We start from the raw sequence: 21,845 nt of genomic DNA on the forward strand, positions 1-21,845 counted from the left end.
AAAAAAGAGTGCACTGTATTGTTGTATTGTATCTACCCATTCCCCTATAGCTCAACATTTGGGTTGTTCCTGTCTCTACTGCAAGCAGTGCTTCAGTGAATAATATTACACTGGGTCTTTCTTCATAGGTAGAAGTTTAACAGTTAAAGGTACACACAGGCACATTTTTTCTTTTTTTTGCGGTACGCGGGCCTCTCACTGTTGTGGCCTCTCCCGTTGTGGAGCACAGGCTCCAGACGTGCAGGCTCAGCGGCCATGGCTCACGGGCCCAGCGGCTCCGCGGCATGTGGGATCTTCCCGGACCGGGGCCCCTGCATCTGCAGGCGGCCTCTCAACCACTGTGCCACCAGGGAAGTCCCCAGGCACATATTTTTAATCACCCTTCCTGAGTGATTAGCTTTGTTTGAGAAATACTGATTCAGGTGATATTCTTAGGAGCATTCCTTACCCAATACACCACCCATCCATTCTCTCCACAAAAGTGTATTTTCTGGGGTCTTGCCCATGCTTTTTTCTGTTACTAAACACAAGTTCGTGTGCCAGATGCACAGTGAGGCAAAACAAACTGAAACGTCGGAGTGTGGAGCAGAGAAAGGTTTATTGCAGGGCCACGCAAGGGAAATGGGTGACTCAGGCTCAAAAACCACCGAACTCCTGACGGTTTTCAGGGAGAAATTTTTACAGGCAAAATTTGGGTTGAGGGCTGTAGAGTGTGTGACTTTCTTCTGATTGGCTTGGTGGTGAGGTAACGGGAGCGTTTGTTCTTACTTAGTTGAGGCATGCATCGTTAAGGTGCCTGGGCTTTTCGCTGTGGCGTGCAGGTTTCTCTAGTTGTGGCATGTGGGTTTCTTCTCTCTCTAGTTGTGGTGCGCGGGCTCCAGGGCACGTAGGCTCTGTAGTTTGCGGCATGCGGGCTCTCTCACTGAGGCGTACAAGCTCAATAGTTGTGGCTCTCGGGCTTAGTTGCCCCACAGCATGTGGGATCTCAGTTCCCCGACCAGGGATCGAACTGCGTCCCCTGCACTGCGGGGGGGGGGGGGTGCTTAGTTCCTGCAGAAGAACTCAAAGATATTGTCATGTATCTTCCTTCAGGAAGAACTAAGACCCTGCCCCAAGGCTGGACTATTGTCTCTTGACTTCTCCTTTGTCTCTGCATTCCCTCCCTTCCCTGACTAGCAACTGTTTGAACCTCCCCTTTGGAACTCAAGGAAGGTCAAGGAGGCTGAAGTCTTTTTCCAGCAAATAAGAAACGGGACATGGAAAGGATTTGTACCAGGAAGGGCCCCACAGGGTCTCGCTCCGTTTCATTTCCACCCCCATTCTCAGAGCTTTGGGGAGAATTGGCAGAAACAAAAGGGTGAAGTTGTGTTCTGGAGGGGTTTGCAGAATTTGTTTGCCAGTAGAAAGACTAGTAGGAGGCCGGGTACTCTCGCTTAGATGACTACATCAGGGTTCTCACCGCTGGCACTATTAATTTGGCCCCCTTCATCACTGAGTTCTCCTGGGCTTCCCAGGCCTCCATCCATTAGATGCCAGTAACCCCTCTACCTAGTTGTGAAAAGATCACATGTCTCCTGGGGGCAAAATCTCCTCCATTTTGAGAACAAGCGCTCCAGACACTTCCATGGTGGTAAATTACTCACTGAACATTTACTAAGTATCCAGCATCTGGGTCCTGAGGTAAATGACCACAGGAAGATGCCAACTTGTTCTCTCCTGTGGAAGACAGTCACAGCCACCTGAAGGGTCTTGTCCACATTCTCACTCTGGTAATCCATTTCCTCTTCCTTTCTTCCTACCCACTATTAGACAGCAAAACCATACAGGATTGTGCATGGATAACTATAGCAACAGAGACAACACAGTACATGAACACAGTCTCATTGTAAAACTTTCCAATAATATATTATCCTTGTTGCTCCCACCCTAGGGGAATCCCTAAGGGGAATGGCTTGTTTTAAATTTAGAATTCTTACCCGGTGCACTTACATACCTATTTTAACATACAGAAATCAGGCGTTTTGGTTTTTAGTTTTTAACATAAATGGGAATTCACTGTATGTTTTGTTGAACTTGATTTTTGTCAGTTAACAATCCAATTAACAACTGGAGACAGGCTCATATCAGTATAGTTCGACTTCATTCTCTTTTAAACTGCTGCATAGTATTCTATACTATGGGCATATTACCAGTTAATCAGTTTGCAAATTGATGAGCAATTACGTTTTCAGTTTTTAAATATCATAACAAAGCTGACAGTGCTGTAATGAACACGTAGTACATGTCTCTTGGTAAAAAAAAACACATGGCTATCAAGCAAGAAGGGAGATATACACAATTTTAACAGACTGCCAAACAGCCCTACAAAAAGAGCTGTTATCACTTAAAATTCCCTCCAAATGTGATTAAGAATAGCTTTGACTCCCGTCACAGGCCACCTGGGTTAAATTACTAATCTGTGAATTTGAAGTGTTGCCAATCCGCTCTCCTTAGCATTTCAATTTGTAAAGTCCTGTTGTAAAATGCAAATTTCTTAGTTCACCCTTTAAGAAACCTTTCAGGGGCTCTCCAACGCCCTCAGAATAAAGTCCAAATTCCTTAGCAAGGCTAACGTGATCCTGGAGGTTCCTTACTCCAGAAAACCTCTAGCAGCTTCTCTCCTCCGAGCCGAGTTCCCTCCAGTGCCCCCATAGCCCCACACGCCCGTTCCCCAGTTTTGGGAGCTCCCGGCACTGCGCAGAGGCACGGTTTGTTGAATGGGTGACAGCGGGCAGGGACAGCATCTCGGTCATCTCTGACCCCAGCCCCTGGAGCTCAATAAATGCTTATTGAGCAAGGCCAGTGCGGGAGAGGGGCTTGGGGGGCCAGAGGGACGCTCCTACTTCGCTCCTGGAGCCGCACCTCCGTCCCCACCAGGCTGCTGCCTGCGCCCCTTCGTCCCCAACAGAGAGGCCTCACGTGCTTCATTTCCAAATTTGCAAAACAACGAGAGCCCCTTCCGCAGGGTCACATGCCTGGAAGGAGAACGGACAGAGGCGGTCTCTGTATTTCCATATAAAATGCTCATGTGATCAACAGAGGGCCCAACAAAACAGTAAGAGTCCTGGACAGGACCAGGCTGGAGTGCTACTTATCCTCTAAAGTGTTTCGGGAAAGCTTCGGGGTGTCCATATAGAAGTTCTTTTTTTTTTTTTTTAATATAAACTTATTTATTTATTTTATTTTTGGCTGCGTTGGGTCTTTGTTGCGGTGCGCGGGCTTCTCATTGCGGTGGCTTCTCAGGGAGCACCGGCTCTAAGCACGTGGGCTCAGTAGCTGTGGCGTGCAGGCTCAGTAGTTGTGGTACACGGGCGTAGTTGCTCCGCGGCATGTGGTACCTTACCGGACCAGAGCTCGAACCCGTGTCCCCTGCATTGGTAGGCGGATTCTTAACCACTGAACCACCAAGGAAGTCCCCATATGAGTCTGACAATCAACCTTTTAAAGACGCAAGGACCTGAAGAAATAAGCCCTCACACCCACAGCAACTGGAAATCTGAATGACAATGGTGGTGAAGCCCAGGATGTTGCAGGAAGGCCCCAGCCCATCGGAGAATTTACAAACTCCCGTTCCTCGGTGAACACCCACCAGCCAACCTGCCGCAGCACTTGCCGAGAACAGCAGGGTAGAAATGGGTGTCCTCAAACTCAACGGTTTTCACCTGCGACCTTTTTAGAGGCTCTTAGGTACACAACGGGAGTTACTTTCTCCTCTGGCTTTCCTTGAACAGTTGTTCCACAAGAGTGCTGACTAATGGTGGGAGCCAGCAAGTGCCCTTAGGCGGCCTCATGGAAATAAAAAAGTTGGTATAAGAAAAACAAAACAAAATAACCAAACAACGGGAAACTTTACCACCTGGCTCCCCTGGTACCAAACTGTGAGGAAAAGGCGGGAGAGGGGGCCTCAGGGACCGCACCCAAGAAGTGAAGAAAGAAAAAAGGACAGAAGCCGGAGCCCAGACAGCCTCAGAACCGCCCCAGAGGGCATGGCGTACCCGGGGCTAGGTCTCCTCGGTGCGGTCCAACCCCTGCGTCAATCAGCTCCTTCCCGCGCTGTGATTGGTGGGTTTCCTTGGCCACCCTGGCGCCCACCTCCTAGTTGCTTGGGGTTTACTTCCCCAAAGTACACGGGCCCCACCTTGTGGAGCAACCGCTCCTTCATGGAAAGCGGATCTCCGCCTTGGGGAAGACGTTGTAACGAATGGGAGCACCCTCACACATTTATTGGCTACCGTGGATATCGGTCAAAGAACTTCCCACCCTCCTTCCCACCGTACCTTTCAGTTATTGGTCTCTCTTAGTGCCAATCCGTTACTAGGGAAACGAGCTCCTCACAGTCTCATAGGCATGAGTCAAAGCCAATCAAGAGCCACGCCTTCATCCTGAGTCAGTACCCAATTGCTGCTCGAAGAGCCCAGGGTGCGCAGTCGGGATTGGCCACCAGACTGCCCGACCTGGCCGCAACAAGTTAGGCTGAATCGCCCTTATATAGCCCAGAGACGGAACACGCGTGTGTGCGGACGCAGTTGCGTGAGGGGTTTTTTGCTTTTTCCCGTGCTGTGGAGCAGAGCTTGTTCCTCTCCCGCTCAGCCGTGCAGGTACGCCGAGGTGTGGGCGGGGCGGGGCTGGGCGGCCCCGGGACGAGGACGAGCTGGGGCTGTGGTGAGAAGGAGACGTCCTAACGGCGACCGCGCGAGGCGCGCCTCCCCCCCCTCCGCAACGGCCGCAGGCGCGTGGCGGACGCACGGGCGCGCGGAGGCTCTTCGCCCCCCGCCCTCACCGGCCCGGCGCGCGTGGCCGTGGCCGCGTCCGCCGCCTGCGCGTGCCGCGCCCAACGGCCACGGCGGGCGAGAGCGAGCCGCGGCCGCCGCCCGGGCCCCAGGGTAATCTCGGGGGCCTGAGGCCCCGCGCAGCCGGCTCGGTAGCTTTTCCCGCCTGCCCCCCACCCCCGACCCTCCGCGCCCCAGCCGAGTCCTCCCTCCCCTGGCGGGGTCTCCAGGTTAACCCACACCAGAGGAGGCTTTTCTTTGGGTGGGGGACACGAAAGTGCGATGAGAATTTCTCGACTCGAGAAGCAGAAGTGCTGCTCCTCGGTTTTACAAGGAGTAAGGGGGAAGCAGCGAGTTCATGGATATTGAGTGATGATAATAGCTAACATTTTTCCAAGCCCTCGTTGTGTGCCAGGCACTGTGCGGAGCAACTTGTGTGTCTCTTCTTTACTCCCGAAATGCCCCGATGAGGTATGTACGATGCTTTCCCTCTTTTTACAGCGGACTTGAAGGCCCAGAGGTGGAGTGACACGGTCAAAGGCACACAGACCGTAAGGGGCAGGTATTTGTTTGAACCTAGGCGGTCTGACTCCCAGTCCCCGAACCTGTTTTATTCTTTGTCCCATCGCCCTGTGCGGCTCTAGGGCATCTTTGCCCCCAGAACGCTAGTCCCTGGGGTCAGCGTCAGCCTCGGAAGGCCGACTGCAGCGGCATTTGTACTTGGGCCAGTTGAGGGCTTCCAGGGAGACGAGGGTTGGACGTGGGATTATTTCTAAGGAGAAGAAAGGGTTTTTTGGGCTTCTTTTCTACAGATATTCCTACAGGTAGCTGATGGATGTGCTGCCCTAAAAGCTTCTGGGAAAAGCGTAGAATAAAATGAATAAGCCCCAATGATCCTGGACAGTGTTCCTCGTCAGATTTGAAACTTAGAGCCTGATGATGGGAAGTTCCCGCCAGCAGGAAGTTAGGCTCTGATATTAGATACTTGAATCTTCTTTCTTCATTTTTTAATTGGAGCAGGCTTTTGAGAAAGACCCTGGAGAAGACAGTTGAACTTCCTCGTTTTATGTAGTTGAAGAAAATGAGGTTGCAGAGCGATGAGTTTCAAATCTGGCCTTGACGTATAAGTGAAAATTTGAAATTGGAGTGGAAAGCTTGGTGCCCAGTTACAGTACAAATTTGACCTCTCTGGAGCCTCAGCTAGGTGAATTAGGGGTGATTGAGAGGTGTTGGAAATCTTACCCTTATGGCAGTTGGGAACTTCCGTGGATGAAAACTTGTCTACATACATTTATTTAGCATTGTGTGTATGCTCCTGTTATATGCAAACGTAGAAGACACCTTCAAAGACTTGAGTGTAAATTTTTCTAGTAGAGTTATATCTGAGATTTTTTTAAAGCCAGTTTATTTCTTGACTTAATGAAATAATAAATGTTCCTGTGTTGCAGGTCTGCATCATTACTTTGCATCACAAACGCCTCTACTTGAGCTAAAGCTACATTAAAAGTTTTGGAGCTAGCTCTTCTGAATTAATTTTGATTGGAATGGCTGTCGACCATTTTTCTTTCTTTCTTTCTTTTTTTTTTTTAAAGAAGTTTATCTATTTTGTTTGTGCCGACACTTTTTAGAATTGGTCTTTGTATAAGAATTGTTTTTGCTGCCAGAGGGAACACATAATTTACATCTTTGTAAGTAAATTAAAAAGCTGTGAGGAAACGAACATTTTGTTTCCATTTACCCAGTAATTTCCATATTTCTTAACAAAGTAGCAGTAGATACAGAATCAAAGCAGCTTGTGGACAGGTTCCAACACCTTTGTTGGTGTTGCCATGAATGACAGATAGCTTTAGAGTATAACATTGTTTTCTTTGGAACTTGCCTTGTAGCAATTCCAGTTACCTGCATTTATATACGCCAGTTAGCTATTAAATTAACATTTTAAGTTATCAAATATTAAAACACTAATGATCTACATTTAAATTGTTAATGAGTCCACAAATTATTCCTTGAGGTAAAATATATCAGAATGAAAGTTCTTTGTGTATTAATTGAGGGAAATTTTTGTTAGTTTCCCCTTCAGGTATTTTAAAAAATACTGTTCTTGGCTTCAGGCAAATGGTTATCGGTTGGGTAGGAATATGAAAACTGGTATTTCACAGATTGGTAGCCCAGGTGATTGCTTGTGTATTCACTGATCAAGAACAAATGAATTGAAGCAAATTGTGATAATACAAGACTTGTCTGCCTGTCTTCAATCCAAGCTAGAGGTTGCTTTTGCTGTTAAATCCTTTGAATCCTTTTGTATCTCTTCTAACTGGTAGAAAAGTAGGTAGTTCTTTGTTCTTTTATTTAACTCACTTTAGTTTACTGTTCTCAGCTGACAGTCTGCTAAGGGAACATCAGGAGATTTGGTAATGTTTCTTGGTGACCTACTTCACAGCAGTTTTTGGTAATTTACATTTTTTTTAACTTGTTTCAGTACTTTGCCTAGAAAGTAAAGGGCAGAAGTTTGTTTTAAATTTTTATAGGTTTGTGAATTGTATATGGTTCTTAGGACAGATGGGGCAGTGTTAAAAAATGAAATTTGGTATAAAGCCTGAATGTGTGACCTAAACCAGTTTTTCTTTTTGCCAGTTTACTAACATTACCCACTTGATCTTTCAACATTTTGCAGTTAGATTTGTTTCTTAAAATACTTCAAAATTCAAATATACATTGTATATTCATTTAATTGCAGTTTAAGACTTCCTTGGACAAAATTTACTGACTTTAAAGAGGGAGATAATTGTTAAAGTAGGTAGCTAAGAAAAAAAGCACCCCCCCATCAGTTTTTAACACCTAGTGGGACCTTTAGTACAGTACTATCCTTCCAGCCATGAGTTAAATTTAAGATTCAGCAACTGTAATCACACTTGTAGTTGGTGATCACGCTGTGGTGAAGAACTAAGTTTGTTTTTAAATCTCAAAAGTCAGTTTTCTGTTTGTTTGTTTATTTATAGTATTCTTGGTCACCCTATCTGGCTTTGGTTGGGAAAGCTTAATTGCAAGCCTGATGATACGGTGAAGAGGGTGAAGAGTTAGGAAAAATCTGTACATGAAGAGTGGGAAGAGGGGGCTTAACAAAGAAAGTTATTAAAAGTTCTCTTGAAGGCTGCGGCCTTTGTAAATAAAATCAGGTCTTTAGATTTTAAGTGATAGATTTCCACTTCTGCCTTCTGGCCAATCTGTTATGTCATATTGCTTGGCTGTTTAGCCTGGGTGCTATATTTCAGGTATTTAATAAAAAGTATGGTTAGAGATGGTTCAGAGAAAAAAAATCTGGCTTCCTAGATGGGACACACTTCAGCTTAGTAGGAATGTCATCCTTGGTGGCTGTTAAGTGGCTTTGTGGCAGCATCATTGTTTATTTGTATAGCTGTTTATGTATTTTTAAAGTGCATTCACACATCTTAGGTATTCTCATGTTTCTGCTTATAAGACCTGGAGCTCTGTAACCTAAATAGTTGTCTAAACTATTTTGTAAAGCAAGTGGTGTAACTGGTAAGGATATGTGCTAGATATATTTCCTTGTTCAGAAACTTTGAAGGTTTTAGAATTTCCTTATTCAAAAAATCTTTTAAGGTTTTAGAAGGCATCAGTGGCACCTACCTGCCTTTCCACGGTTTTTTGTTTGTTTTAACAACTGTGCCTCAAGTATTCCCATGTTTATGGACTATCTTGAGCTTACTCCTAGGGATTCCTGGCATACATCCACCTATGCTTCATGAGATCTAAAGCATAGGAAATTCATGTTTTTAAGGAATTTTGTAGATGAAGCATTAGTATATAGTTAACAGTATTTTTTCATCTTGGTGAGAAAGGACAGATTGTTGCTTAATTATAAACCTAGCTGACTAGCTTTTAATGCTGGATTGGGGAAGGGATGTTAAAAACCAAGAAAAGTTAGTGAATTAAGTTTCTCAGTTCTTGAATTTCTTTCTCTTGAGGAAACATGTTTTTTGAGGTAATCTTGGATTTACAGACAAGTTGCAATACAGACATGTTTTGTATACCCTTTACCCAACTTCACTAATGTTAACATCTCACCTAATCATGGTACATTTTTCAAAAATAAATTGACATTGATAAAGTATTATTAACAGAGGATTGACCTTATATGGATTTCCTTAGTTTTTCCACTAATGTCCTTTTTTTCTGTTCTAGGATCCAATCCAGGATACCACATTGCAGTTAGTCCTCCTGTCTCCTTGGTTTCTCTTCTCTGATCTGTGACAGTTTCTTGTATTTTCTTTGTCTTTAATGACCTTGACACTTGATCTCAGTTTAGTTATACTTGGTGTTGAGTAGGCTGAGGTTATGGATTTTGGGAAGAATACCACAGAGGTGACTTAGCCTTCTTACCGCATCACGGGGCACATAATACCATTCCTGGTTGAATTTAACTTTGATCACTTGATTAAAGTGGTGTGTACCAGGTTTGTATTTTTTTCCTTTCCATATTCTTTTCATGAGAAGTTAGTCACTAAGGGAGGAAAATCTTTGAATTTGTGGACATATATTAAAGCTACCACTGTAGTTACTAAACATTTTGGGGGAAACACTTTGAACTTAGGCAGATATTCTCTTTCTGTAAAGTTTCCCCGCTTAATGTTAGCGTTCATTAGTGGATCGTGCCTGCAGCTCTTATGGTGGTGTTCTCATGGTGATTATTTCCCTTGTTTCTTCTCCATCATTTGAAATTCTTAGGTAAGAAAGATTTGTCTCTTCTTCCCATTTTTTTAATTCTTCACTTTCCCATTTTTTGACACTATTTACCCATTAATTTTTAAATTTTTAGTTATATCAGTATGGGCTCATGGATATTCTTTGGGGTTGTAATCCAGTGTTCTCCTAACTTATTTTTGGTTTTTTACTTATTACTTTATTTTTTGAATTGTTCCAGTTTTGACTCTTGTGTTCTTTTGATGTTCCCATATATATATATATATATATTTTTTTTTTTTTTTTTTTTTTTTTCTTTTTGCGGTACGCGGGCCTCTCACTGTTGTGGCCTCTCCCGTTGCGGAGCACAGGCTCCGGATGCGCAGGCCCAGCGGCCATGGCTCACGGGCCCAGCCGCTCCGCGGCATATGGGATCCTCCCAGACCGGGGCACGAACCCGTATCCCCTGCATCGGCAGGCGGACTCTCAACCACTGCACCACCAGGGAGGCCCTATATATATATATTTTTAAGCATTTTCTTTCTTTATCAGGTACTTCAGGCTCATGTTGTATTTTGCCTGTCCTGTGTCTCCAAGGAGTTGTCAGGAAGAATTTTGAAGGAGGGTGACAGGTGGTAAATGTCAAGAGTTTGGAAAATAGATTGAACAGTAGTAGATGTAGTGATAGTTAATGCTGCTCTTGCTCTGAGCAAAAGCGGCTTGGTTTCTGTAGTTTTTTCTCTGGTCTGGGAAAGCATTTTTATTTCTCATAACTAAGCCAAATTTCAAATGTTTGAATACATAGCATAACTTTGCAACAAAATTTGCAACATATTCATGTTAGTACACAGAAACCCTTGCTGTTTATTTTTCTGTAGTGTTTTAGATAGGTTATTACAATAGAGTAAAAAGTTCCCTTAAATGTCATGGTACTCAGAATTGACAGTTAACATTTTGAGTCACTCTTTTAAATTTCCTTTTTTTTTTCCTGTACAGGTTCCCATTCTTCTCTCTTTCCCTGAGATGACCTTTTGTCTTTCCAAGCTATTATATTGGTGGGTTAAAAAACAGCTTTATTGAGGTATAATTGACATACAATAAACTGCACATATTTCAAGTGTAGAATCTGATAGCTTTTGGCATTGTTTATACCTATGAAACCACCACAATCAAGATAGTGAAAATAGCTATCATCCCCAAAAGTTTTCTCATGCTCCTTTGCATTCCCTCTTTCCTATTGACTCTCCCTCCTCTTCTGCCCCCAGGGATCCCTTATCTGCTTTCTGTCACTGAAGATCAGTTTATACTTTCTAGAATTTTTATGTAAATGGAGTCACACAATATGTGCTTTTTAAAAAAATTGCTGGGCTTCCCTGGTGGCGCAGTGGTTGAGAGTCCGCCTGCCGATGCAGGGGACACGGGTTCGTGCCCCAGTCTGGGAAGATCCCACATGCCGCGGAGCCGCTGGGCCCGTGAGCCATGGCCGCTGAGCCTGTGCGTCCGGAGCCTGTGCTCCGCAAGGGGAGAGGCCACAACAGTGAGAGGCCCGCGTAACAAAAAAAAAAAAAAAAAAAATTGCTGAGTAATACTGTTTGTTCTGTCCTGTAAATATACCACAATTTGTTTATCCATTCACCTGTTGATGGACATTGGACATTGGTTTGTTTCCAGCCTTTAGCTATTACAAATAAAACTTCTTAAGAAACCACCTAACTTTTACAACGTGGTTGTACCATTTTACATTCCTGCCAGCAATGTTTGAGGGTTCCATTTCCTTGATATCCTGGCCAACGCTTTATTATCAGCCTTTTAAGCTTGCATTTTGACAGGTGTGTAGTGGTACTTTACTGTGGTTTAAATTTGCATTTCTATAATTACTAATGATGTTGATGTTCAGCATTTGTCATGTGCTTTTTTGACATTCGAATAATTTCTTTGATGAATTGTTTTCAGATTTTTTGCTCATATTTTTTAGTTGTTTTTCAGTTTTGAGACTTCTTTAATATATTCTGTATACAAGTTGCTTTGCAAATAGTTACCTCAAGCTGCTTTGCCTTTTCATTCTCTTGATAGTGTCTTTGCAAAGTGAAAGTTTTTATTTATTTGTTTATTTTGGCTATGCCGTGCGGCATACGAGATCCTACTTCCCTGACCAGGGATCAAACCTGCACCCCCTGCACTAGAAGCGTAAAGTCTTAACCACTGGACCGCCAGGGAAGTCCCTGGAAGGTTTTAATTTTGATGGAGTTCGCATTATCAATCTGTGCTCTTATAGATCACGTTTTTAGTGTTGTATCCAAAAATGACTCACTGTCATTCAGATTTTCTTTAGAAGTTTTATAGTTCTAGGTAAAACCTAAAACTATTAAGTATATTTTAATATTCTGTAAGTCTTGAGTTGAAGTTCTCTTTATTTCTATATATGGATGTGCAGTTGTTCCAGCACCATTTGTTGAAAGAAGTATCCTTTTTCTACTGAATTGTCTGCACTTTTGGAAATCAGTTGTCCATTTATGTGTGAATATATTTCTTTATTCTGTTTCATGGATCTATTTGTCTGTTTTTTACATCCAGACTGTTTTAAAAATAAATTTACTGATGTATCTATGAACAATACTGCTATTGTTTTGTGTATACTAAAAACACTTAAACATTTCAAGGCTATCATACAGTACTTATTTGGCAAGTGACTTTTTGTTTCTTTTCTTTAAATCCAAGCTGATTTATTTTTTTTAATGTATTTATTTATTTATTTTTGACTGCGTAGGGTCTTCATTACTGTGTGCAGGCTTTCTCTAGTTGCAGAGAGCGGGGCTACTCTTTGTTGAGGTGCGCGGGCTTCTCATTGCGGTGGCTTCCCTTGTGGAGCACGGGCTCTAGGCGCTCAGGCTTCAGTAGCTGTGGCTCACAGGCTCTAGAGCGCGGGCTCAGTAGCTGTGGCGCACAGACTTTGTTGCTCTGTGGCATGTGGGATCTTCCCAGACCAGGGCTCAAACCCTTGTCCTCTGCATTGGCAGGCGGATTCTTAACCGCTGCGCCACCAGGCAAGCCCAGCTTATTTTGTTTCTGAGATCTAGTTCATGCTGACTTTATGACTGCTATAAATAGGGTGACTTTATATCTCGGTTTCCCAGGAACACTCCTAATTCACTCCAGTTAAGCTGGCGTAATTATCAATTGTATCACTTTTTAATCTTTTAAGTGCCCATATGATTATCTTACATACAGGCCGCTCCATGATGTGAATAAACTGCAACTTAATCCATTACCCCTTTGACGGATATGTGAATTGTTACCTGTCTTATGTTTCAGAAATAGGGTGGCATTTAATTTCTCTGTTTATATCTTGTGCACATGGGTGAGTTTCTCTTGTTTATATATCAATCTACAAGAGAACTGCTGGATTCATCAGATTGGTTTTAATTTTGTTAGACAACTGCAGAGTTGTTCTCCACCGTTGACACTCAGGAGTTTTGCAGATTCTCTTTTCATTACTTCCTTTCCAGTGTTTGATATTGAGTGATATTTTAATACTTTGGAGGATCTCCTGTGAGAAGTGATAAGTTTTAATATGCATTTTACTAGTTACTTACTTTATCTTTTGTTGTTGCCCGTTTACTTTCCTGAGAGTTGCCTGTTCCATTTCTTTGCTTGTTTTTCTCTCAGGTTATTCTTTGTTTTAATGATCTGTGTGGGAGTTCTGTATCTATTCTTCATATTAATCTCTTAGAGTATGATGCTGTGCTTTTTCTTAATTTACAGTGGGCACTTACAGATCTTGAGTTATTAAGACATTTTTCTATTTTGCTATTATTAGAAAGAGTAAGCTCTACTATTTAAAAATTCAGGTGGATTATAGTTGGTCTCAATGCTTCCCTGTTCTTGGAACATAAATTCTCACAGCTGTATTAGACTCAGTTAAAAGAAGCACCTTTAACATTTCTCTGAATTTCAGCAAAATTGATGTGTAATTTCTTTAAAGTTGCCATGCAGTCTAGTTAAATTGGGCTAAGTGAGTATTTTGAAAGTTAGGAAAGTATTGAATATTTCACAAATCAGGGTTAACTAGTAAAAACAAATCAGTGATTATGTTAGTATGTGAGGTATTGACATTTCTGTGTGTGTGTTTTTTTAAGAATAGCACTCATTGATGTTGCATGCTTTACAAATAAGGTAAGAAAAGTATAAAAATTACATTCTTCACTCCTTGTAGGTAACTAATATCAACTCTGTTGCCTCAAACTTTTTTTTCCTGTTTTGTAAACTACCTTAGTCATGCTTTTATTGTTCGCTTTGATGGATCCTAAGGCCAACACGAAGTGATGCTGTTGGGAAAATTATACTATTAGAAGCCAGAAGCGAATCTTTCCTAAAACTGGAAAACTTATCAGAAAATATTCTGATATAATCCTTTAAAAAAGCAAAGTACATAGATATCATAAGACAGATTTAGAGATGAAACCAAGAGCTTTTTAGGAGGTTGCTCCGCTCTAAGACCTTAACCCTGAAAGTTGGGAGAAAGTAACCAGATAGAAACTTCCTGCATCATAAAAAAGTTTAAATTGGACCATCTATACTTGCTGTTAGTAAATACAGGAGATGTTCTGTGGTCCTCAGATCTGTTAAAGTATCCCACTTGGACTAATTAAAATCACACAGTGTGGAGTTAGTTTATGGAATTGTGAACTTAAAGGGATTTTTTTTTCTTTTAAATTTATTTTATTTATTTATTTTTGGCTGCTTTGGGCCTTCGTTGCTGCACGTGGGCTTTCTCTAGCTGGCGGCGAGCGGGGGCTACTCTTCCTTGTGGTGCATGGGGTTCTCATAGCTTTGGCTTCTCATTGCAGAGCACAGGGCTCTAGGTGCGCAGGCATCAGTAGCTGTGGCTCGCGGGCCCTATAGTGCAGGCTCAGTAGTTGTGACCCATGGGCTTAGTTGCTCTGCGGCATGTGGGATCTTCCCGGACCAGGGCTCGAACCCGTGTCCCCTGCATTGGCAGGCGGATTCTTAACCACTGTGCCACCAGGGAAGTCCCTTACAGGGATTTTTAAAGATCATTTTGTTTTAAGAGCTAGAATATGTAAGATAACAGGTCATAAATTATTGGATGTTGGTACCCTTTGTTGCGTTTTTCTTTTTCTTTTATTCTGAAAGTAATTCATGTTCATCCCAGGACATTCCAGCTATTCAGAGGTCTATGAATTTTATTCTTTTTAACAGGTACATAGTATTCCATTAAAAATGTTTTATATATATTATATGGAACAAAATATAATTTTCTATAACACAGGTAATGAAACGGTGAATACTTTTTAAACCTTATGTTGTATGTATTTACACCTTGTGCTTTTATATAGTACTTTTTGTATGGATTATTTCATAATATAAACAACCCCCCCTAAAAAAGGAGTGGTCAGTATCCTCAGTTTTTAGGTTGCTAATGTGAGATAAACATTTTGATTCATATTTTCTTGCAGTTTTTCTCAGGGGAAATATTCTTTATGACTCCGATGAATAAAAATTGTTTTAGAAATACTTCAGTTCAGCAAACTTATTTTCCTAGCCTAAGAATAAAATAAATTTTTAGCAGTGTTTAACAGAAAAGTAAAACTTAATGCTTTATTTATGTTTTTTTAAAGAGAGCAGAAATTTTTATATCTAACATTAGCATAAATGTACCTAAAATTATTGTAGCTTCGTGATGCATGTTTTAAAAGTTAAGATATTAAGATGTGCACGTCATTTGGTTTTACAGTTTAATTGGGCCAGTTACATTCTGTGGGCACACAGGTGACTCTGGCATTCATGAGTAGACCACTGCAGTCATCAAGTCAACCTAGAAGTTCACTAAAAAGTAGTTTTACATTAAGTGCTTGGGCTTCTGTAGTCCAAGGTACTCTAGAAAAATTCTTACTCTCTCAGGAGATAATCCTCTTTTTATTTTGCTAGCAAAATAGTTAAATAGTATTCTGGGTGACAGAAAATGGTGGGATGTAGAGATGTTTTCTTTCACTATAGTTAATAGTTATAATAGTAATAGTAACAGCTAACATTCATTGCTTACTACCAGGCACTTAATTCTTGCAGTTATGATTTTAATTTTAAAGATTAAAGAACTGAGGGCACCAGAGAGATTGTTACTAGCTCAGGAACACAACTAGTGTTAGAAGTTTGCCCAGTGAGAATTGGTCAGAGAAAATTTGAAGGTTTCCTTTTGTTGCATCTCAAATACTCATTCACTGTTTTAAAATAGAGCACTCAGTTTCAGAGTTCATCTGTTACATATTACTGGTCTTAGATTTACTAGTTCAGTTAGATAGAACTGGTAAAGTGAAGGTATTGTTTACTATCTTTGCTTCCTTAAGTATTTCTAAGTGGCCAAGTTTTTCTTTACTTCTTGAGGTCAAGAACTGTTCTGTTCTTCCCCTTTCCCTAAGCTAGGACTTTTTCAGTATTTCTTGAAAAAATTTTTAAGGGGAAGTATAATTTTTAAAATATATTTTTCTTGTCCCCTTTGTAGAGTACAATTTTGGCATATTATGACATTCAGAATATTACAAACTTGGATATAAAATTAATGGAAAGTAAACTTTAGTGGAAGTGAGTGATTTCCTCCTTCCCCCTTTATTCTTCCTAGGCTCTGTTTCTTTCATCACTGATCTTTCTAGACCACAATGATTTTATTTTATATCATTTTTAGGAATGTTACTTTTGAGTGATTTGTAATATATACCCCAAAAGGTTTATCCTGTAGATCTGAAAGCAGTGTTGCAAGGGAGTGATCTCCAAATTGGAATTACTTGGAATGTTCAATGAACTTACTTTGTCTTGGGAGAGTGGCATGTATCTTTTAGGAAGTCTTCCAGTCTTCACATCAGCATGGGGAAGGGCGAATTGCTGTTGATAATTAAAATAATAAGACTATCTAGTTTCTCTCTTATTTCTGATTTTGGTACATGCTTCATAGTCCAACCAATAATGTATCCGTTGGCATATGCTGTTATATAAGGAACAGCCAGAATCCATAGTAGTATAAATTTGTAAAATTTCTTCTAAAAGGACACAGTGTTTCAGGAGTATTTAATAAATGAGGGAGGATCTCATGTATCTTTAGCATGTATTTTCATTGGTATGCATAGTTTCTAATTGTCATAGTGGATCAGTAACTGGTAAAACATCAGCTTTTCTGAGTTGATGACATTTGATTTTGTTTACTTTCATTATTTTAGATTTGACAAAATTGAGAGTTCTAATGAACGAGGGTGAGATTAAAGACTTTATTCTCAGGAGGGTATGATGTTAGTTTACATATTTCTCATAGCTTCTATGTTTGGACCAGAAATAAAGGTGGAGATTTCAGGGTGGTGATTTACCAAATAAAATTTTTCTAATGAGAATTGATTGAGTCTATTTGTATAGACTAAATCTTTTGGGCTCAAATTGCCAAAATTTTCTGCATTTTCTTTTTTACTAGGAATGATGATCAAATAGACAAGGTTATTCACAAAACTTTCAGTGTATGGTCTTAGATTACTGAAGAACTTCCCTAAACATTTTGTAGTCACTGGTGCTATTGGGTGGTTCAGTACTCTTAATTATTCTAAAACATTTTATGATGTCTTCAGGATTTTTTTTAATGTGGAAGCATTTTTATTTAGGTTTTTTGAGGCATAATTTACAAACCACAAAATTATAGAATTTAAGGGTTCAGTTTGAAAAGTTTTTTAGTTGTATACAGGTAGCCATCACCCAAATGCATACAGTCCTCTCACCCCAGCCAGTTCCCCTCCAGTCCTTCCCAGTCTGTTCCCTCTCAGGCAGCTTCTGTTTTTTTAGCACCGTAGCTTAGTTTTCTCTTTGGCCTTTTCTTAATCATTGAAAAAAAATGTATCTGTGGTCATAATCTGAATTCTGGACAACCTGATAGTTCAGTCTGACAAATGGATGATCAGAAGTCTGTTTTGCTTGTATAAAATTCTAATCTCCGCTTGTGTTGAGAATGATGAATGAAAGAAAGCTTTTTATTCCTGAGTGTGTCAGACACTCTTAAGTTTTAGGGCTAGAAAGTTGCATAAGAAATGGTCTCTACTCATAAGAAACTTTATGACTTCAAAGAAGCTTGCAGCCTTCTTTCAAAATGTTATTTTTATCTGACCATGACTTACGTAGAATTCTTGATGCTTTTGGCTATTTTAAGAATCAGTCCTTTTTTTTTTTTTAATATTGAAGCAATATAGTTTCTTTTCACTAAAATGCTATGTGTATTTACGTACATGGAATAGAATTTTTTCCTCAGTTATTGAGATATAATTGGTAAAGATTTTTTTTAAATACTGCTACCATTTCCCTCGAACTGATTAGTTGATATTTATCATAGAAGAGCTTAAAGGAGAGACTTGAGCTGGAGTTTCCACCTTAATGGAACCATAGTGTGAATATAAGCCTTGGGAGTGTTCAAGGCTATTTGAGGTAACCCTGGAATAAAGTACCATCTGTTTGGAACATTTTAAAATGCTAATTGAGAACCTAGTTTGCAAAATATTTAGTTATATTAAACTGATAAACTAATAAAGAAACTCGGTGAATAATACGGATTTCTCTGACAAGCTTCAGAAGTATAACAGTTAAAGAAAAATTCACAAATGAGGTAAAGATTAATTTACTGTATAAATATGTTAACTTTCTTGGCTTTATGGCAATGAACTGAAGTAAAACACTGATGATAATGGTAATCAAACTGAGTTTTTTTTTTTTTTAATTTGAATTATCTAGATAATCTCAAAGGGAAAGGAGAAGTTCCAGATGTGGTCTATAAGTTTTTATTTTTCTTACCTCTGATATATAACCTGGAGGATTTTCATCATTTTTCATGGGAAGATTGGATGTGGGAAGCAATATTTGATAAAATATTATTTAGAAATTTATATTATAATGAGACTACTTGGCAGTATCAAAGGATGCAGTTAGGTTGATGTTATTAGTCTAGTTTCTTAGATCTTGGTGAAACAAGTAATAAATGGTTTAGGTATTCAGGAATAATGCAGTCATGCACTAGATGAGGATAAACATCTCTACAGATTGCTTGTACAGGAATTGACCAACCAAACTCGATCCATTTTGCCCATTCTTTAGGAAAACTGAAATACAATTTCTCTCATTTTTCCTTTATACTGTAGTTAATTATACGTACCTCTGTTTGCCTTTATGTTTATAAAGTTCGGGATGATTTTATCTCCTCAAATGAAAACTTGGATTATCTCATGCCAAATATTTTTTTGAAAAGTTTTTTTTCGTTTTGTTTTGTTTTTTTCTTTTTTTGCGATATGTGGGCCTCTCACTGCAGTGGCCTCTCCCGTTGCGGAGCACAGGCTCCAGACGCGCAGGCTCAGCGGCCATGGCTCACGGGCCCAGCCGCTCCGCGGCATGTGGGATCTTCCCGGACCCGGGCACGAACCCGCGTCCCCTGCATTGGCAGGTGGACTCTTAACCACTGCACCACCAGGGAAGCCCTGAAAGGGTTTTTAAAAAAATAATAACTGACAGTAATTGAGAACTTACTGTGTGCCAGGTGCCTTTCTTAACACACCAACATACTTTAAGTCATAATTTTGAGGTGGTAGGGATTATTTTGTTGAGTAAAAACATCATTTGTTACTTTTTTGCCTATTTTTTTTCATTTTAGAATTCTTTTTTCATTTTTAAAGATAGTAAAAATTTCTCTGATTTAGTTTGACTAAAAATGTGATAGTATGTGTCTGTATGGTCAAATATATATTTATCACCCTTGAACCTAATATTGCCATAGTAATATGTTGTAATATTACAAGTGGAACACTCTTAATTGATTTTATTGGCTTGGGAAAGTTATGATAGGATGCATGTTGGCAATATGTACCTTTGAAGTTCTTATATTAAGTTTAAGGAAATTGAATATTGGGAATAATGATGAATTAATTCTTCGTAGTGATTTTTTTCCCCCATAGCATTCATCTGATTACAGTAAATTTGAATATATAAAACCTCACTGGTTTGTGTGGGTTTTGTTTGTTTCTTATAGTGTTTATTCCTTTTAAAAACCAAGAATTGCTGAAATGATCTTGTTGGTCAATGAGTCGGTCTCAGCTAAATGATTCAGTCTTCTCCCCTTACCCTTTCTCCCCTTGTACTTGATCTTTCAGTTTGAACATATTTGACTATTTTTTTCCAGGTTGAATTGACCAAAGCAATGGTTATGGAGAAGCCTAGTCCCCTGCTGGTCGGGCGGGAATTTGTGAGACAGTATTACACACTGCTGAACCAGGCCCCAGACATGCTACACAGGTAAGACCTTTCTTTTCCTGAGCATCATCTAATGCTGTGTTTTAGTGTGTGGGTACGTATCCTTAAGATTCTCTTATTCATCATGCACCTTCTAGGGTTACTGCATAAAGGTGCTTTGTAAGTACCAAAAAGTGATGGTTGTTCAAATTATGTAATCGTAGAATATACAAATATTATTTAAAAATTAGTCTAAGTTACCTATACATTATCAGAAAAGTAATGCTTGATAATGTAAACGTATAATATTTGTGCTTTTGATTTTGTTTTCCGTTTTGCTGTTTTTGGTGAATCATGAATTATTTAGTAAGAATGTATTGAAGAAGATGCAGGAGTGTTCCTGTAATGACATACTTTTGTGTTGATATGCTAACGATTTTTCTATGTAGGTGCAAATTTTTTTATCATACTGTGTTTTAGCTTTTTTACTTGATAATCTGTGATCATCTTACAAGGGTAATACATGTATCACATTAATTTTGTTACCCATGAGGTTTTTATTTTCCAGAGGTGTAACATGTTTTAATCCTCTAATGAAGAATATGTAAGTTGCTTCCATTATTTCCTCTTACAAACAGTGCTGCATTATACAAAGCTCTTAAGTTTGTTTATGTGGACTTATTAGAATATTTTTTAGAAATTCTAAAATGTGTATTTGTTGGACCAGAACTATTTTTTCTTCTATATCTTGCCAGTTTGCATATTGGATACTACATGATTATTAGGTGTAAGAGAATGTTTTTAAATCCGTTTTGAGTCCTTGTTCTGAAAATGGAAAGAATCACTTGTTTTTTTTTTTTTAAGGCTTTATAATTTCCAAAACACTTTTACCTTTTCTTCTTGATCTTTATAAAAACCTCTTAGTAAGGCATTGTAGGATAGTTAACTTCATTTTACAGATAAAGACACTAAGGGGTTAAAATTTTGCTGGTACTCACACACCTATTAAGTGATAGAACAAGTCCTAAACCTTTCTTTCCCCCTTTTTTGTTGTTTTTTTTTTGTCAAATATATTCTTTGCCTTTAGAAGTTAGATACATTTGGAATTTTTTTTTTTGCGGTATGAGGACTTCTCACTGTTGTGGCCTCCCCCGTTGTGGAGCACAGGCTCCGGACGCGCAGGCTCAGCGGCCATGGCTCACGGGCCCAGCCGCTCCGCGGCATGTGGGATCCTCCTGGACTGGGGCACAAACCCGTGTCCCCTGCATCGGCAGGCGGACTCCCAACCACTGCGCCACCAGGGAAGCCCACATTTGGAATTTAAAGTGGAGCAGGAGTTGAAACAAGCTAACCAAATATATTTCTTGTCAATATTATTATTTAGTGGTTCTAACACATCTGTTTTTCACATTTCATCTCTGAGGTACATTTTAGATACAATGAAAAGTGGATTAGCCAGCAGTGAACTGATTCTGGCTGATGTGCAGCCTTTTAATAACTTTGAAAGTTGAAAGGTACTTTTGAGATCCTTAAGGCCCCAGATCTGTCCCTTTTTTGGAGGAAAAAACAATCAGGATGTAGAATGACATGTATGGTCTTATTTGTGAAAAATTGTTAATTTGGAGTACAAGTGTCAAGATATCCTAAAAGTGATTATCCCCAAGTTAGGGTATTTTCTGTGTGTCTGTGTGTGTGTTGGGGCCGGGTGTTGTTGGCGCTTCCCTAATTCAGTATTGTAATGAAAACAAGACAATTTTGAGGATATAGGTGAATTAAAGCTATGAAGATTTAAGTCTGAAGCTCTTAATGCATCAGCAAAAATTGTTAAACTACTCCTAAAACCCATCTGCCTGAGTTTTTAATGGGAACTCATCACATTCATTCTCAGATATAAAAGGACTCTCTAAGTCGGTAGAGAGTATAGATGTCCTCATGTATATCAAGACTACCTGTGGTCTCCTTGAGTGAAAACAGGAACTTTTATTTTAAGTGGCCTTCCTGACATGAACTACAAACAAGATCCTTCCCAACGTGATCATCCTTTCGTGAGACCTGAAACTTGTGACTCATAAAAATTCC

General features: G+C 40.0%; 1 protein-coding gene across 4 annotated transcripts in view; it reads left to right on the forward strand.

Annotated features, from left to right (window-relative positions):
- Positions 1-4,520: 4,520 nt before the first annotated feature.
- G3BP1 (G3BP stress granule assembly factor 1) overlaps positions 4,521-21,845 on the forward strand; it is a 31,735-nt gene continuing 14,410 nt past the window's right edge. The window contains exons 1-3 of one of the 4 annotated variants that reach the window (XM_081231633.1): positions 4,521-4,637; positions 13,646-13,682; positions 19,717-19,829. In XM_081231633.1, coding sequence (XP_081087759.1) covers positions 19,735-19,829 — 95 coding nt within the window. In that variant the 5' untranslated portion in view covers positions 4,521-4,637; positions 13,646-13,682; positions 19,717-19,734. Of the gene's footprint in view, positions 4,638-5,022; positions 5,280-13,645; positions 13,683-19,716; positions 19,830-21,845 lie in introns of those variants that run through there. The other 3 variants (XM_081231634.1, XM_081231631.1, XM_081231632.1) reach the window with 3 other exon arrangements.

Source organism: Mesoplodon bidens (assembly GCF_964165515.1).
Source record: "Mesoplodon bidens genome assembly, chromosome: 4".
NCBI lineage: Eukaryota > Metazoa > Chordata > Mammalia > Artiodactyla > Ziphiidae > Mesoplodon > Mesoplodon bidens.